A 16,468-nucleotide genomic window follows, 5' to 3' on the forward strand; every position below is an offset into this window, starting at 1 on the left:
GCAGGACACTGCACCCCCCCAGAGCTGCAGGACACAGCACACACCCCACAGAGCTGCTGCTAACTGCTTTTATTAGAAAAGATCCAAAATAGACAAAAACTGGTTACACAAGAGGCAGAGCAGGCACCCCTGAGCCCGACCCTGGGAATCTGTAAACGCCCCCCCACCTCGGGAGCCTGCAGGGGGGCCAAGGCACTTGAGCAGCAGTGGCATTGGTGGCACTGGTGGCACTGGTGGCACTGGTGGCACCGTGCCCGTGGTCCCCTCCCTCCTCCCCAGTATCTCCAGTTCTGGTGCCCCCACTGCCCGCAGGCTCCTGGGGCACAGCCACCCCCTCTGCCCCCCAGACCTCGTCCAGACAAGTGGTTCATGATGGAATTACGTCAAACAGCGGGAGGGGGGGAAGGAATAAACTGATTGTCACAAACTGAACCCCAATCCCCGGTTCTGTGTGCCCAGAGCAGCCCTGGGAGCCCCCTCGAGCCCCTGCAGAGCCTAGTGCAGGAAGAGGAACTCAATCAATATATATTAATTAGCTCATCAAATACAAACCCACTGTACAAAACGCTGCCTTTTTCTTTTTTTTTTGTTTTTCGTTTGTTTTTTTTTTTATATAAAACCTGTTCACAAAAATAGTGCAAAACGTCGGGGGGAGCTGGCGTTTGGAATGACGAACTTTGGTTGAGAGGGCAGGGCGGGGCCTGCTGGGCTCGGCCTGGGGCTGGCAGCTCCTCCCCCGGGCACGGGCAGCGCTTCCCGGCTCCCGGAGGATTTTTGGGAGCGCCAGAGGAGCGGGAATCCCGCGGGGGCTGCGCGGGGAGGGGCGCGATGCAAAGCGGAGGAGGCGCTGCGGGGGGAGCGGGGACCCCGCTGTGCTCGGCCCGGGGGTCCAGGGGGGCCGGGGGGCTCCCACCCCCCTCCAGGCACGTCGGGTCTATGCAAGTGCTGAGGCTTCCAGTCGGTACCGTGCGGCTCGGGTGGCGGCGCGGGGGCGGCCCGGGCCCCCCGCCTTAGGTGAGGCGGATCCCGAGCACTTGTTCCAGTTCCTGCCGGCGCTGCTGGACCTGGGGACAGCGCGGCCGTCAGGGGGGCACGGGGGACGCTGGCCCAGGGAGGGGTCACTGCCGGCCCAGCGCCGTGCCCAGCCCCCAGCTCACCTTGGCAAAGATGTGCCTGCCCACGGCCTCCTGCGCCCAGGGCTGTTGGTAGAACTCGGCCCGCCGCTCCTCCTCGGGGTTCCCAATCACATCCGTGATGATCTGACAGGAGCACCGGGAATGAGCTCCACGGCGGATCCAGCCCCTCCCTGGGCTCCAGGGACAGATCCAGCCCCTCCCAGCCCCTCCCTGAGCTCCAGGATGGACCCAGACCCCTCCCAGCCCCTCCCTGGACTCCAGGATGGACCCAGGCCCCTCTCTGAGCTCCAGGGACAGACCCAGACCCCTGCCAGCCCCTCCCTGATCTCCAGCATGGACCCAGACCCCTCCCTGGGCTCCAGGATGGACCCAGACCCCTCCCAGCCCCTCCCTCAGCCCCATGAGGAATCCAAACACCTCCCTGAGCCCCAGCATGGACCCAGAGCCCTCTCTGAGCTCCAGGATGGACCCAGACCCCTCCCAGCCCCTCACTCTGCCCAGCCCCAGGGCTTCAGAATCACGGAATTGTTAGGGTTGGAAAAGACCTTCAAGCCTTACCCCAACACCACCACCATGTTCACCCCTGCCCCTGTCCCCAAGTGCCACATCCATGGCTTTGATCCCCTCCAGGGATGGGGACTCCACCCCTGCCCTGGGCAGCTGTGCCAGGGCTGGACACCCCTTCCATGAAGAAATTTTTCTCAATATCCAACCCAAACCTCCCTCACAATTGCTCCCCTTTACCTTGAGGTCCCTCCTCTGGGATTTGATCCATTCCTGGATGAAATCCTGGGGGTTGTTGCTGAAGCTCAGCATGAAATCCCTCTGTGTCTTCAGCTGGTTGATGGACTCGATGGTCTCGTGGATCTGGGGAGGTGATGGGGTCAGAGGAGCTGTGTCCCCACAGGACACGGCCACCCCAGCCCCCAGGGCTGTCCCCTGCCGCTGTCCCCTCCCACCTTGGCATCCAGGGAGGCGATTTCCTGCTGGTTGGTGGTGGAGGCCAGGAAATTGCTCATCTGGGCTTTGAGGGGATCGTCCACCTCCACGTCGATGTCGTAGCAGGCCGTCTTCTTCTGGTCGTTGGGGTCCACACTGAGGGAACGGGGTTGGGGGCACCTGCTGAGCTGCTGGGGCTGGATGGAGCCCCGACAGCAACACAGGGCCCCAAGAAGCCCCAGATTTGGTGGTTCTTCCCCCTCCCAGGTGACTTGTGCTGGTCCTTCAGGCTCCTCAAAGCCTCCTGCCCGCCCAGCCCATGGAGGCCCCCCAAGTCCCGGGGACACTGCCCAGCCCAGTGCCCACCCACGGGGCACCCCAGGACACTGCCCAGCCCAGTGCCCACCCAACGGGGCACCCCAGGACACTGCCCACCCATGGGACGCCCCAGCCCAGTGCCCACCCACGGGACGCCCCAGGACACTGCCCAGCCCAGTGCCCACCCACGGGGCACCCCCAGTCCTGGGGACACTGCCCAGCCCAGTGCCCACCCTATGGGGCACCCCCAGTCGTGGAGACACTGCCCAGCCCAGTGCCCACCCCGCAGAGCCCCCAGGGGCAGTGCCCAGCCCAGTGCCCACCCCGCAGAGCCCCCAGGGGCAGTGCCCACGTCGTGCCCCCACCTGATGGTGTGGTTGATGATGATGGGGTCCGGGTGCTGCAGGAGCCCCGCCAGCTTCATGGGGATCTCGGAGAAGCGCATTCGGACACAGTTGAAGATCTGGGGGGCAGAGCAGAGCCTCTGGCACCCTCACCTGTGCACCAGGTGGGGCATCCCCAAGCTGGTGCTGCAAGCCAGAGCCCGGGGAAGGGGCACAAGCAGAGCCTGGAGGGGCTGTGGGAGGCGGGAACGCGCCGGTACCTGGCGGAAGTAGCGGTTGCAGTTGATGAACTCCTTCTCGTGGCTGTCCTGCAGTTTGTTGTGTTTGATGTAGAGCCACAGGGCCTGCATGATGCTGGCCCTGGTCTGGGTGTGCACGCCCAGCAGCCGCGCCAGCCGCGGGTCCAGCTTGTACTGGGGGGGCTGCGGGGACAGCCGGGCTCAGCCGCGGAGCCGGCCAGGGCTGCCAGAGCAGAGCCCAGCCTCTGCCCCACCCCCACCCCGACAGCCAGCCCGGAGCACCGGGAACCCCGTGGGTCCTGGGACAGAAGGGTGGGGACCCCAGCCCTCCCTGGGCAGCCTGTCCCAGTTTTTAGCCCCCTTTCCATGGAGAAACTCCTCCTGCAGCCCGAGGAAGAGGCGCTCGGAGTGTCCCACACAGCCCCTGTGCCCATGCCCAGAGCTCCCCGTGCTCCTTCCAATCCCTGCATCCCCCCACCCTCACCCGAGGCCCTGTCCCAGTTTTTAACTCTTTCCATGGAGAAATTCCTCCTGAAGCCCAAAGCAGGGGGAGTGTCTGTGTCTGTCTGGCCCTCGGGAGTGTCCCCCACAGCCCCGCTGTCACTGCGGGTCCCTGCCCGGAGCTCCCCCTGCTCCTTTCACTCCCTGCACCCCCAATCCCTCATCCAAGGCCCTGGCTCAGCCCATCCCCACCCCTGGCTGTCCCCAGGTGGCCCCAGGCCGTACCTGGTGGTCCAGCATGAGCAGCAGGGTGCACTTCACATTGACATCCCCGGGACGCTTCACCTGGAAGCCGTCGGTCTCCTGGGTCGTGGGCATCCGGTGCCACTGCAAGGGACAACGGGGACACTGCTCGGGCCAAGGCCATGGTGGCCACCTGCCAATGGGGGCTGTGCCAGCAGAGCTGGGCTGGGGCTCTGGGCAGCCTCTGGCACAGCCCCACAGCCTGGGGCAGCCCCTGATCCCAGTGGGGTCAGCTCAGAGCCCTCCCAGCCCAGCCCAGCCCAGCCCAGGATGTGCTCCAGCACCGGGATGGAGCAGCACTGGGATGGACTGGGGCAGCTCCAGCCCTGGTGTCCAGGGCTCCCACAGCTTCCCATCAACCCTGCAGGGAACGGGCATCAGAGCTGCTCCCAATCCCCCCTGGAACGGGATTCAGCCTCTCCACAGCATCTCCCGGGGGAAAAGCACGAGCTGGGAGCACCCAGCAAAGCTCTGATCCCTCTCCAAGGCACTGCTTAACCCCCCCAGGGACCCTCCAGCTCAGGGGCAGGCAGAGGGCAAATCCTTCTTGCCACAAGGCACCGGGATGAGCCCCTGTGGGATCTGTGCCAGGCTGGGGGGAGCCGCCTCTGGAGCCGCGTCCCTGCCCCTCGCACCCCACAGCTCCGGCCCCGCTGAGGTGAGCTGTGCCAGGGGAGAAAATGCATCCCTAAACTTGGGCTGGGGAAGCTGGAGAGCCCAGCCCCCACCGCCCCTAGCCCCAAAAACCCAGCAGGGCAGGCCCTGGGCTGGGGCTGAGCATCCCGAGGGAGCAGCAGGGCCACGTCCCCATTTCCCAGTGGGACCCTGCCCACCTCACCTCCACCAGGTGATTGTCCGGCCCGTAGAGCTCCTTGTCCAGCTCGATCACGAGGCTCTTGAAGAAGGAGGAGAACTTCCTCTTCTGCTTGCTGGGCTGCAGACAGGGCAGCAGAGATGCCGGATCCCAAATCCAGCCCCAGACCCCGGAGTAGAGCGGGGGCCACCCCAGCTGAGCTCTCAGCACAGCACCAGAGCTCCCAGCACCTCCTCATCCCTCCTGGATCATCCCCACGGACCAGAGCTCCTCCTCCCACCTCCTCATTCCTCCTGGATGGTCCTGATGGACCAGCTCCTCCTCCCACCATCACTCCATCCCTCCTGGATCATCCTCACGGAGCAGAGCTCCTCCCCTCACCACCACCCTCCATCCCTCCGGGATCCCCATGGACCAGAGCTCCTGCCCCATCCCTCCATCCCTGCTGGTCCTCACATCCTCCAGCAGCTTCCCCTCCACACGGAGCTCCCAGGAGGCCACGCGCTCCCCGCCCTCTCCTTCCTCCTTGGCCGGGGTGAAGGTGTTGGAGATGTAAATCCGGAGCTTCCGCTTTTGCTGTGGAACGGGAACAGAGTGAGGCAGGAGCGGAGTGAGGGGAACTGCAGCACCCACTGCCAGGTCAGGGTGAGAGGAACGGCCTCAAGGCACGTTTAGATGGGATATCAGGGAAAATTCATCCCCAGGAAGGGCTGTGAAACATTGGAATGGGCTGCCCTGGGCAGAGCTGGAATCCCCCAGCGCTCGAAGCGTCCAGGAAACTCCTGGATATCCCACCTGGGGCCATGGCTTAGTGTCATGGTTGGACTTGATGACCTTACAGGGTTTTTCCAACCTTAAGAATCCCGTGATTCCATGAATCCACGATTCCCAGCCCCCCACTCACCGTCAGGGGTTTCTTGATGGCCTCCTGGATCTCCATCCTCTTCCGAGCAATGGTTTGGTCCAGCTTGCGCTCAAAGGCCAGGAGGTCCATGTAGGCCTGGGATTCTGGGACCAGCTCCCGGATCTGGACACAGGAATGGTCAATCCCGGTGTGCTGGGATGGGCTGGGTCCCCCCACAGCCCCAGCAGCCAGGGGGACACCAGGTGACCAGTCCAGCACCCAGCTCTTATTTTAAACCCAGCCTGGAGCCCGGCAAAGCTCTGCCCAAACCAGTGTGGAGCCTGTCGCTGTTCCCAGCAGCATTTCTGGTGTCCCAGCATGGAATGGAACCCTGGAATCCCAAGAGGGACTCGGAGGGACCTCCTGAGATCTCCACCCCACCCCATTCCTGCTCCTCGCTTGCTCGGAGTCCAACTTAACCCACCCCAACCCTCCCCTGCAACGCCAAGGGAGAGACAGAAACATCCCAGGGTGCTTTGGGATTGAGCAGAAATTCCCAGCAGGCACAAGGGAACTCGGGGAGATCCCCCCCACCCTGGCATGAGGGGACACTCACCCTCTGTGGCAGCACCTTGTCAGCCATCTTCCTCCTCTTCACCCTGGGAAACAGGGAACAGTCACAGCTCCCACGGGACAGCCGCTCCTGCCCGTGGGAGGATGGGTACTGGGAAAGGCTCTTCCCCCAGAGGGTGCTGGGCACTGCCCAGGCTCCCCAGGGAATGGTCCCGGCCCCGAGGCTGCCAGAGCTGCAGGAGCGCTGGGACAGCGCTGCCAGGGGTGCCCAGGGTGGGGTTGTTGGGGTGTCTGTGCAGGGCCAGGGGCTGGGACTGGCTGATCCCGAGGGTCCCTTCCAGCCCAGGATATTCCAGGGGGAAGGTGTTGGATGTTAGAGCCCGACACCAGGGAAGGAAATCCAGGAAATCCTGGAGCAAGGGGAAGTGATACAAGGCAAAGCCAGGGCCTGCAGGACAGAATTCTCAAATTTCCCCTCTGGAAGCAGCCATTCCATTCTCCCAGTGCTGCCAACCAAAGCCACTGCCAGGAACTCCCTTAAACCCAGCTCAAACCAAACCCTGCTGTGGTGGGGCTGAAATCCTGGGAAAACCCAGCTCAGCTGGGCCCGATCCTGCCCAGTGCAGATTCCCACCATCCCGAGCCCATCCCAGCGCCCGCCGAGCTCCTGCAGAGCCTGGGCACAGCAGGGAATGCCCTGCTCCTGCTTTCCTGCACGGGACACGGGGCCAGGAGCACCACGGGGCCAGGGCACCGGGGAGTCCCAGCTCTCCAGCTGCACGTGGAGCAGCAGGATCACACAGGAGGGATCCAGGATCACACAGGAGGGATTCAGGATCACACAGGAGGGATCCAGGATCGCACAGGAGGGATCCAGGATCACACAGGAGGGATTCAGGATCACACAGGAGGGGTTCAGGGTCGCACAGGAGGGGTTCAGGGTCGCACAGGAGGGATCCAGGATCGCACAGGAGGGATTCAGGATCACACAGGAGGGATCCAGGATCGCACAGGAGGGGTCCAGGGTCGCACAGGAGGGATCCAGGGTCGCACAGGAGGGATTCAGGATCACACAGGAGGGGTTCAGGGTCGCACAGGAGGGATCCAGGATCGCACAGGAGGGATCCAGGATCGCACAGGAGGGATCCAGGGTCGCACAGGAGGGATCCAGGATCACACAGGAGGGATTCAGGATCACACAGGAGGGATCCAGGATCACACAGGAGGGATCCAGGATCACACAGGAGGGATCCAGGATCGCACAGGAGGGGTCCAGGATCGCACAGGAGGGGTCCAGGGTCGCACAGGAGGGGTCCAGGGTCACACAGGAGGGGTCCAGGATCACACAGGAGGGATCCAGGATCGCACAGGAGGGATCCAGGGTCGCACAGGAGGGATCCAGGGTCGCACAGGAGGGGTCCAGGGAACGCTGGATGCTCCAGAAGGACTCTCAAGGACAGCTCAGAGTCCCTCTCTGGAGCAATTCCTGCCCCATCCGACCCTTCCTGCCCGCAGGGTCTGGATACCCCAGAGCAGCTGGCAGCTCCCCTGATCCGCTGGCTGGGAGCAGGGAATGCCAGCCAGCTGAGCCTGGCTGATCCCAGATCCCAGTGCCCAGCCCGGGGTGGCTCTGATGTCCCTGTGGCTGCCAGGCTGCTCCCTGACCCCAGCTGGCTCCGGCTGTGCAGCTGCCGGGATGCTCCGGGAGGGAGCAATGGAGCTCCAGGGAAGGGAAAGGGAGCTGAGCATCCATGAGCACCAAGGGATCCTGCCTGGAGACTCCCGGAGTCAGGAAACCCTCATGGGGAGGGATCAGCAGGGCTGTGAACTCACGAGGAGCTCCTGGCAGAGCCCAGAGAGCCCTGCCCTGCCTGCAGCTCCAGGGGGCATCCCTAAAACCCGCCAGCCCCATCCCGCCCTTCCCTAAAACCCCCCAGCCCCATCCCGCCCTTCCCTAAAACCCCCCAGCCCCATCCCGCCCTTCCCTAAAACCCGCCAGCCCCATCCCGCCCTTCCCTAAAACCCGCCAGCCCCATCCCGCCCTTCCCTAAAACCCGCCAGCCCCATCCCGCCCTTCCCTAAAACCCGCCAGCCCTATCCCGCCCTTCCCTAAAACCTGCCAGCCCCATCCCGCCCTTCCCTAAAACCTGCCAGCCCCATCCCGCCCTTCCCTAAAACCCCCCAGCCCCATCCCGCCCTTCCCTAAAACCCGCCAGCCCCATCCCGCCCTTCCCTAAAACCCCCCAGCCCCATCCCGCCCTTCCCTAAAACCCGCCAGCCCCATCCCGCCCTTCCCTAAAACCTGCCAGCCCCATCCCGCCCTTCCCTAAAACCCCCCAGCCCCATCCCGCCCTTCCCTAAAACCTGCCAGCCCCATCCCGCCCTTCCCTAAAACCTGCCAGCCCCATCCTGCCCTTCCCTAAAACCTGCCAGCCCCATCCCGCCCTTCCCTAAAACCCGCCAGCCCCATCCCGCCCTTCCAGCCATGTCTGTGCCCGCCAGAGCCACCAGGGACCCCTGGGAGCACGAGGAAGACCCCCAGGAGCTGCTGCTGGGGACACCACGAGGCTCTTTGGCTCCTGGTGTGGACATCAGAGCGAGGGGAAGCTGCAGACTGAGGGATCTCTGCCCCCATCCCGAAACATTCCCGAGCCCCACAGGTGCCAGGCTGGAGGAGAGCCCTGCTGGTCCCCCATGCAGCAGGACAGGAGCTGTGGCACTCTGCACGGTGGGACACTTGTGACACACTCGAGTGGGGACCTGGAGAGGCTCTGGGGTCTTAAAGAGAGTCAAACACTGACTGGACACCGCCCTGGGATCCTTGTCCCGGATGGAATCACATCCATGTTTTTACAGCTCTGTACCTGCACTGAGAGCTCGTTTACCCCTACACTTATATCATTTACAGTTATATGGATATTCCCAGAACAGGGCTCTCCTGTGCTCTGGGGGATTTTCCCAGCAGAAAATCCTGTTGGGACTGAATTCTTGTGCCTGGCTCGAACAAAGCAGCTCCTGGATGGAGAACATGAGCTGAAACACCCTGGATTCGTTGGGAAGCAGGGACGCCGCCTCCCATCAGCGTGGCAGCCCTGGGAACGTTCAAGGACAGGGCTTGGAGCACCCTGGGCTGGCGGAAGGTGCCCTGCCCACAGTGGGGTGGCACTGGATGGGTTTAAGCTCCTTGCACCCCAACCATTCCATGATTTTATGACGTGCAGGACCCCCCCCCATCCCAAGGGAATCCCCCCTGGAGGGGACATCCCAGCCCTTACCCTCTCCTGGGGGTGGCCATGGGTGGCTGTGCCTGAGGGGTCAGCAGGCGCTTCCTGAAGGGATCCATCATGGCCTGGGGCAGGCCGGGCCTCAGCGGGGTCGCTGCTCCGTAGGGGGGGGCTCCCGGGGGTCCCACCTGCAGCCCGGCCATGGGCATCCTGCTCCCGGGGGGCATCCCGGGGCGCTGCTGGAAAACAGGGACACGGGGGTTAAACAGGGCCCTGACACGGTGCCACCCACCAGGTGCCACCCAGCCGAGGGTGAATCCTGGGGCAGGGAATGACAGCAGGCGGGAGGAGAAGCCATGGGGCGCAGGGAAGCGTGGCCTGGCAGCAGTGGAGGCCAAGCCCCGCTGGTGGCCCCGTGCCACCACCCCACAGCTGCACGAGGACACTGCCAGACACGTCCCCACGCCGGGCAGCTCGCGGGTTCCCCTCTGGAAAGCAGCACCGGAGGGGGAGCAGGGCAATCCCAGCTCCTCCCACAGGCAGGAAGGAAGGGAGGGATGGAGCAGCCAGCTCCTGTCCTTCCCCTCCAGGGACACACACCGGGAATTCGGGAGCCACGGCACAACCCCGAGGGGTCCCAGCCCTGGCAGCCCCTCTGCACCCCCGGAGCGCTGACCAGCAGCACCCGCTGGTGCCTCGGGGGCCACTGGGTTGTCCCCACTGGGGACAGCCGGTCCCAGCCCCCACCAGCCCCCGCTCCTCCTCCTCCTCCAGCAGCTTCCCGGGATCCTTTGATCCTCGGCTCCCCCTGCCAAGGTGGGAGGCCCTGAGAGCCACCGAGCCAGCAGAGCAGCATTTCTGCCCTGCCCCGGGCCCCTGACGTGCCAGGACATCCCCACAGCCCGGCAGGGCAGGCAGCCAAGGGAACAGCTCACTCCCTGCACACAGGGATTCACCTGGGAGCAAACCCGGGATGCAGCAGGGTCGGGAACACGGGGTGCAGCCGGCCTGTCCTCCACAGCCCAGAGCTGCAGCAGGGGTTGGTTTGATGGTGCTGCAGCCTCAAAAACCCTAAAAACCACCCCCACCTCCGTGAGCAGCTGCTAAACACGAACCCAAGGGTCTGAGCTGCCCCTGGTGCCCGTGCCAGGGGGAGATCCCAGAGGAGCGCTGTGTTCCAGCCAGGAGCAGGGCACAGCAGGGCCCCAGGATTAGCGCTGCACGAGGAAGCTCAAAGCCCGCCAGGCGCAGGCTGAGCCCGTTACACAACAAACACAACCCCACACTCGGCTCCAGAGCCTCTGCAGCAGCAGCCCCAGAGCCCGGGCTCTGAGCTGCCCTTGCCCCAGGGCAGGAGGCTCCTTTTTCCTCCTCCCAGCTCCCAGATGTTCCTCTCCTTCCGCTCAGCCCCCTTTGCGCAAGGCCTCATGACTCTGGCAGCAGCAGTGAGGGCGAGCAGGGCCAGCAGCACCTTTCTGTGCCAAAACCACAAGGCCAGGACCCAATTTCTGTGGGTTTATCGAGAAATCCGTTGTGGCAGGGCTGGGAGGACCCACACCCTGTGTAACATGACAAACACAGTAAATACTGTTCTTCCACAGCCCAGAGCTGCAGCAGGGGTTGGTTTGATGGCGCTGCAGCCTCAAAAACCCTAAAACCACCCTCACCTCCGTGAGAAGCTGCTAAACACGGAGCCAAGGGTCTGAGCTGCCCCTGGCGCCCGTGCCAGGGGGAGATCCCAGAGGAGAAGGATCAGCTCCGGCAGGGCTGGGTAACCCCTGTGCGACCCAAACCTGTGCTGACACCTGCCAGGGCTTCTGGAGAGCACAGAAACCCCCAGAAGGAGCTGGGAAACTTTTGATTTGGAATTCCTGGGCCCCAGGAGCAGCTCAGTGCAGAGGCCAGGCTGGAAGCAGAACCTGCATTCCCTGGAGCCACCAGGAAACCCTGCCCCGGGTAGTTTTCAGTGCCTGGAGGGGCAGGGAGGTTCCAGGGCTACAGAGACATTCCCTGTCCTGGGAATGCTGTCAGGAGCTTGCCTGGAGCTGACCCAGCTGTGCCCAGCTCCTGTCCTTCAGCCAGGGCAGCCCTGAGGCCTCTCCTCCCTCCTTCTGCCACTCCGTGGAGCACATTTCGGATCTACCCCTGAAATGAGAGGTTTGGAGGCTTCTGGGAGTCTTTGACAGCTCCACGTCCTTGGGGCAGGTCTCTGGCGCGTGCAGCTGCTCCTTCCAGGGCTCCACTGGGACAATTCCATGGGCAGGGAGAGGTTCAGCACAAGGACACATGGATTTGTCTCACTTTAACGTCCCCATCACCTCCCAAAGCATCTGCGAACCATCAGGCACAGCTCAGCTGCCCGGGCAGCGACTTCCAGCCCACAGGGACCCGCGTTGGATCGCCCAGATGAGCAGTAAGGGGACAGCAGAACGCTCCACACAGATTTTTCCCCTCACTTTACCCTCAGGATTTTCACATTTGCAACAGAAAAACCTCTTGGCTCAACCAGACTTGCCCCCAAAGGCTCCCAGACCCTTCTGACACAAGCCCAGCCTAAAACCTGCAGCCAAGCCAGGCAGCAGCACCAGAGCGCGGGGTGAAGGCTGTCCCCAGCCCCTTTCAGAAAGCCTGGCAATTCCCAGGATGCAGAGGGCTTAAACTCAGGAAATTTGATTAAACCAGCTCCAAGCAGGAGCTCGTTCCTGCCCAGCACCCCCTGTCCCTGTGCCACCCCCGGGGCCGCCCCGTCCCCTCCCCTCAGAGGGGCGGACAAAGGGCAAACCCTGCAAGCTCAGCGCGAGGAACAGCCTGGATCCCGGCCAGCCTTCCCTGCGGAGCCTCTGGAAGCAGGACAGCAAACAGCTCCTGTCTGTCCCTGCCAGGGCCGGCCGAGGGATGGGGCTGCGCTGGGGGTTCATCCCAGGTCACCGTGCAGGCCACGGGCCCCGGGGCAGCTCTGCTCGGAACCGGCCCCGGCTGAATCCAGCGGCAGGCTGGAAGGATTCCCGAGGGATGTTTGCTGGCATGGCAGGAGCCTCCGAGCCTGCCAAAGGCCCCTTCTTGAGGAAGCGCAGCCCAGAAGTCGGGGGCTGGTCGCAGAAAGGAGAAGCAATAAATCTCAGGATGGATCTGCAGGAAGAAGCTGGGCTGGAGAGAGAACTTGAGGCAAAGCAGGAATTGTGCAAACAGCTCCAGAGCCTCTTCCAGGATCCTGGCTCTTCCCTGCACCTCCCCAGCCGGGGGAAGGCTCCTCCCCACAGCCACCCCAGGATCCAGCTCCGTGCACACCGACAGGGAACCAGGGAGCCAGAGCCCACATCCATCCTCGCCCGGGGCTCTGGGAGCAGAGCCTGGCCCAGCACCAGGAGCTCTTCTGCGAGATCCTCCCCTCGTGCAGCAGCACTTCCCGTGGGGATATGGAAACCACCCCTGTTCAAGCTCCACACTGGGCTGGGCTCAAGGAGAGCTCGGCTGCCCAGGGCTTTGCATGGACTGGGATCAACTGAACCCCCAGCACACCCCAAAAGGGTGATTTTTCCCCTTTGTTCCTCCTTATCTGTGAGCAAATCCCTCTTGGGAGGGTGCCAGGGAGAGCCTGGGCTGCTGCTGGCACAGACCTCGAGCTGGGAGGTGCTGCTGGGATGGAGATGCTGCTGCAAACTCTGCTGCAGCTCCCTGCAAGCCCCCAAATCCCCCACGCTCGGAAAACCTCAGTGTGTGAGACACGAGGAGCTCCAGGAGGCAGATCTCAGCTGAAAACCGGACAGGAGGAAGTGGTAAATCAACGGGAGAAGGGCACAGCGCAGGCACAGCCCCCAGCAGAGCCAGGACACGTCCTGGAATGCCTCCAGCAGCAGCAGAGCTGTGTGGGCTGGACAAACTTGCCTGTCCACAGCCCCACAGCCCGAGCCCTGCACCTCCCAGGGCAGGGAAAGGAGAGGTCTCAGGGATTCAGATCCCACAGGGGCAGCAGCAGGAACAAGGAACAAAGGGTTGGCTCCTCCTGAGAGCTGCAGGAGGCTCTGGGGAGGAGCAGAGCTGGGCCTGGCACAAACCCTGCCCGTGGTGTTCCTGCAGCGCCAAACTCTCCGGGAATGGCCTCGGGGGCTCCCGGGAAGGCCCTGTGGAAGCAGAGGGAGCAAAGCCCTGGAGGTGCTGCTGCTCCCCCTCCACTGTCACGTCCCCAGGAGCAGCAGAGCAGAGCGTGCCTGGGCTCTGCCGCTGCCCTCCTCCCCCTGCTCCAAGGGACAGTGTCCATCTGCTTTGGATCAGCGCTGGAAGCAGCTCCAGGCTCGGGCTCTGATGAAACCTGCCCTGGAAAGCCTCTCCCTCGGGAAGGGTGGGGTTATCCAGCACAAGCAGCTTTCTGGAGCAGCTCCAGCCCTGGCTGTTGTCCCCCGGCCCCCTCCAAGCCCATCCTAAGCGCTCCATGAGCAGCAGCCCTGCTCTCCCTGCCCCCAAAGGGGTGGATTTCCCCTGCACTGCACCCTCTCCAACATGTCCAGGCCTCCCCAGTTTCACCTGGCACAACATTCCACACTTCCTCGGCTCCTCCGTCCCACTGCCCCCATGGATTTCTCCATGAAGCACGACTTTCCTTCCCACTGCCATCTGCCCAGGGACGGGATCACCGAGCTGCTTCCAGGCTTGGCAGTTCTGGGACTGCAGCAGCCTCCTGTCCCAGGGAATCCAGGCTCTGTCTTCCCAACATGTGCCAGTGAAACCCCTTTAATGGGGACCTAATTCTGCACCAGGGAAGCATCGGCTGGGGGTAACTGCAGGGCCTGAGTGCTGCATTCCAAGGCCTCATCCCACACGGATCCACGCTGCTCCAGGCCACAGTGCCAACCCCAAAACTCGGGAAAAACTCTCCTAAACCTGGAACCACCACCTGAAAAAACAGGAAGGCTCCTTCTGGCTGAACTTCCATGGAACAGCACAACCTGGATGCTGGGGCTCAGCCTGTAATCCCTGCTGCTCCAGGGACAGGGATCAGGGTGGGGGATGTGCCCACACCCCCCACACACAGCCTGATCCTCCTGCTCCTGGGAAAAGGCCTCTCCTTCCTGCTCCAGGCATGGCACCGGCCCCTGGCTGCTCTGGAAACATCAGCTGCCCCCAGAGGGAGCGATCCCCTCGGATTCCCTGCCGGGGCTGCCAGGAGATCCCCAGCAGGCACACGAGGATGTCCAAAGGACGAGCATATGTTTAATAATCCCGAGATTAGAGCCCCTAAGCCCTCGTTAGCCTGGTCAGGGCCCCTTGTGTCTCCTGGTGCCCAAACAACGCAGCTCTTCCTTAAACTGGGACAGAAGCAAGCCCCGGGGGGATGGCAGCGATGGGAGGGGCTGTTTTCCCCAGCCTGGGAATTGCAAAACAAAGGGCAGACCCTCTGGATGCTCTCCTTTCCCAGGCTCAGGGAGAGGCTGCTCAGCGCCAGCCCCGGGGCTGGATCCTGCTGGATCCCGGGGGGACATCATGGCGGGGACATCACGGCGGGGACATCACCCCGTGCTCCCGACACCTGCTGCCACCCCAGCAGCGGGCAAGCAGCATCTGCCAGCCTGTTTACCCGGCTGCTCCCGGCTGGCTCCAGCTTCCCAGCTGGATTTTGCACCCTGCACATGCAAGGTCAGGCAGTGCCCCTGCCTCGAGTTACCGGCGCCTCACGCTCGGCCAGCTCAGCTTCCAACAGCATTTTCTGCCGTTTTTAAGGCTGCAGGAGGAAGTTGTTTCCTTCTCCTGTGTTAAGGAGCCAGAACCTCCCTGAGCTTGGTTTATTTCCTGAGTTTTAAATCATGCAAATCAGGCACAGCTCCGGAGGAGGCGGCCCAGGAGAAGGTGTTGCACAACTGGGCTCCTCCATTTCCAGCCTGCCTGGAACACTGAGCTTTACACCCGAAAACTCATTCCCAAAATAATCAGCACGAGCTTGGGAGCGAACTGAGAAGCCGGGTGTGCACGCGGGAGCAGGAATGCGTGTCAGGATGTACTTCTCACTGCTGGAATCTCACAGAATCCTGGAATGGGTTGGGTTGGAAGGGACCTCAAAGCCCCTCCAGTGCCAGCCCTGCCCTGGCAGGGACACCTCCCACTGTCCCAGGCTGCTCCCAGCCCCAATGTCCAGCCTGGCCTGGGACACTGCCAGGGGTCCAGGGGCAGCCCCAGCTGCTCTGGGCACTCTGTGCCAGGGCCTGCCCACCCTCCCAGGGAACAATTCCCAATTCCCAATATCCCACCCAGCCCTGCCCTCTGGCACTGGGATCCATTCCCTGTGTCCTGTCCCTCCATGCCTTGTAAACACAGCTCTTACTTCCTGAATTTACTTGTAAAAGACGCCAGGCTGAAAAACGAGCGATTTCTTGTGCTTTTTGAGGGCTGCTCGTTGTTTTGATTTACTTTCCCCAACATTACCGAGTGCCTGCTCTCCTCTCCCACCACTGAGCAAGCCCTTGTTCTTGCGGAGGATACACCGAGAATACTCCGAGGATACACCGAGCCCACACCTGCACACCACGCGTTACCTCCGCCTTTGCCAAGGACGCAAACGTGTTCCAGGCGGGTCCGTGCCGGGGGATGGGAAGGACGGGACGGGACGGGATGGGATGGGATGGGAAGGACGGGACAGGGTGGCTGCGGAGGCGGATCGGGCTCTCGGCCCCACCGGAGCGGCCCCGGCCCAGGCCCGGGCTCGGCTCAGCCGCTGCGGGAGGGGACGGGCCCGGCCGAACTTTTACCGGGCTTTGAGGGTGCAAAGTGAGAGCAGAGGAAGAAGCAGGTGTCCCGAGTAAAAAGGGCAGCAGAACGGCCCCATCGGGGGGCCGGCCGGGGGTCCCGGGCCCGCTCCGGGCGATGCCGGCCAGGCCCGGCCGCGCTGCCCCGGGAAGGCCCCGCCGGTCCCTCAACCCCGGCCCGGGACCCTGGGTGCCCTCCGCGCCCCTCCCGCCGCCCCGGGGCGCCTCACCTGGTACTGCGCGGCGGCCGGGCCCATGGCGCGGTAGCCCGGGGCGGCGGCGGGCGCGGGGCTGGGGCCGCGCAGCAGGGCGGTGCCGGGCCCCGGGGCCGGCGGGGCGGCGGCGGGGGGCAGCGGGCTGAGCGGGAAGGCGCCGCGCCCGGCCATGGCAGGGCCGCAGCGGACGGGACGGGGCGGAGAGGCCCCGGCGGCGGCTCCGAGCGGCGGCGGCGGCGCCGGGAACGGGAACAGGAACGGGAACGGCTCCGCGCGCGCCGCCTCAGGCCCCGCCCCCGGCACAGCCCCGCCCCCGGCACAGCCCCGCCCCCGGGAACAGCCCC

The 16,468-nt window shown here is 63.8% G+C and overlaps 1 protein-coding gene across 2 annotated transcripts; it reads right to left on the reverse strand.

Moving 5' to 3' along the window:
* Positions 1–54: 54 nt before the first annotated feature.
* Positions 55–16,191, reverse strand: SMARCD2 (SWI/SNF related, matrix associated, actin dependent regulator of chromatin, subfamily d, member 2). 2 transcript variants are annotated; one of them, XM_048314725.1, is made up of 13 exons: positions 16,140–16,191; positions 9,227–9,414; positions 5,995–6,037; positions 5,439–5,561; positions 4,991–5,110; positions 4,559–4,654; positions 3,703–3,804; positions 2,998–3,159; positions 2,759–2,856; positions 2,096–2,231; positions 1,881–2,003; positions 1,158–1,259; positions 55–1,064 (listed from the first exon to the last, which is right to left on the reverse strand). In XM_048314725.1, exons 1-13 carry the CDS (start codon positions 16,164–16,166, stop codon positions 1,011–1,013), a joined length of 1,374 nt encoding a protein of 457 aa, XP_048170682.1. In that variant the 5' UTR covers positions 16,167–16,191; the 3' UTR covers positions 55–1,010. The 2 variants fall into 2 exon arrangements, with proteins under 2 accessions (XP_048170682.1, XP_048170676.1); XM_048314719.1 differs by having other exon boundaries at positions 9,227–9,411; positions 16,140–16,190.
* Positions 16,192–16,468: the final 277 nt, after the last annotated feature.

Source organism: Corvus hawaiiensis, chromosome 1, assembly GCF_020740725.1.
Source record: "Corvus hawaiiensis isolate bCorHaw1 chromosome 1, bCorHaw1.pri.cur, whole genome shotgun sequence".
NCBI lineage: Eukaryota > Metazoa > Chordata > Aves > Passeriformes > Corvidae > Corvus > Corvus hawaiiensis.

Bases quoted from the DNA above. Each gene is read 5' to 3' on its own strand.
- SMARCD2 (XM_048314725.1), bottom strand. From the start codon at position 16,166: ATGGGCCCGGCCGCCGCGCAGTACCAG. The intron at 3,160-3,702 runs GTACGGCCTGGG...CTGTCCCCGCAG, and splicing joins TGCTCATGCTGGACCACCAG to CCCCCCCAGTACAAGCTGGA. The intron at 1,065-1,157 runs GTGAGCTGGGGG...CGCTGTCCCCAG, and splicing joins GCAGGCACATCTTTGCCAAG to GTCCAGCAGCGCCGGCAGGA.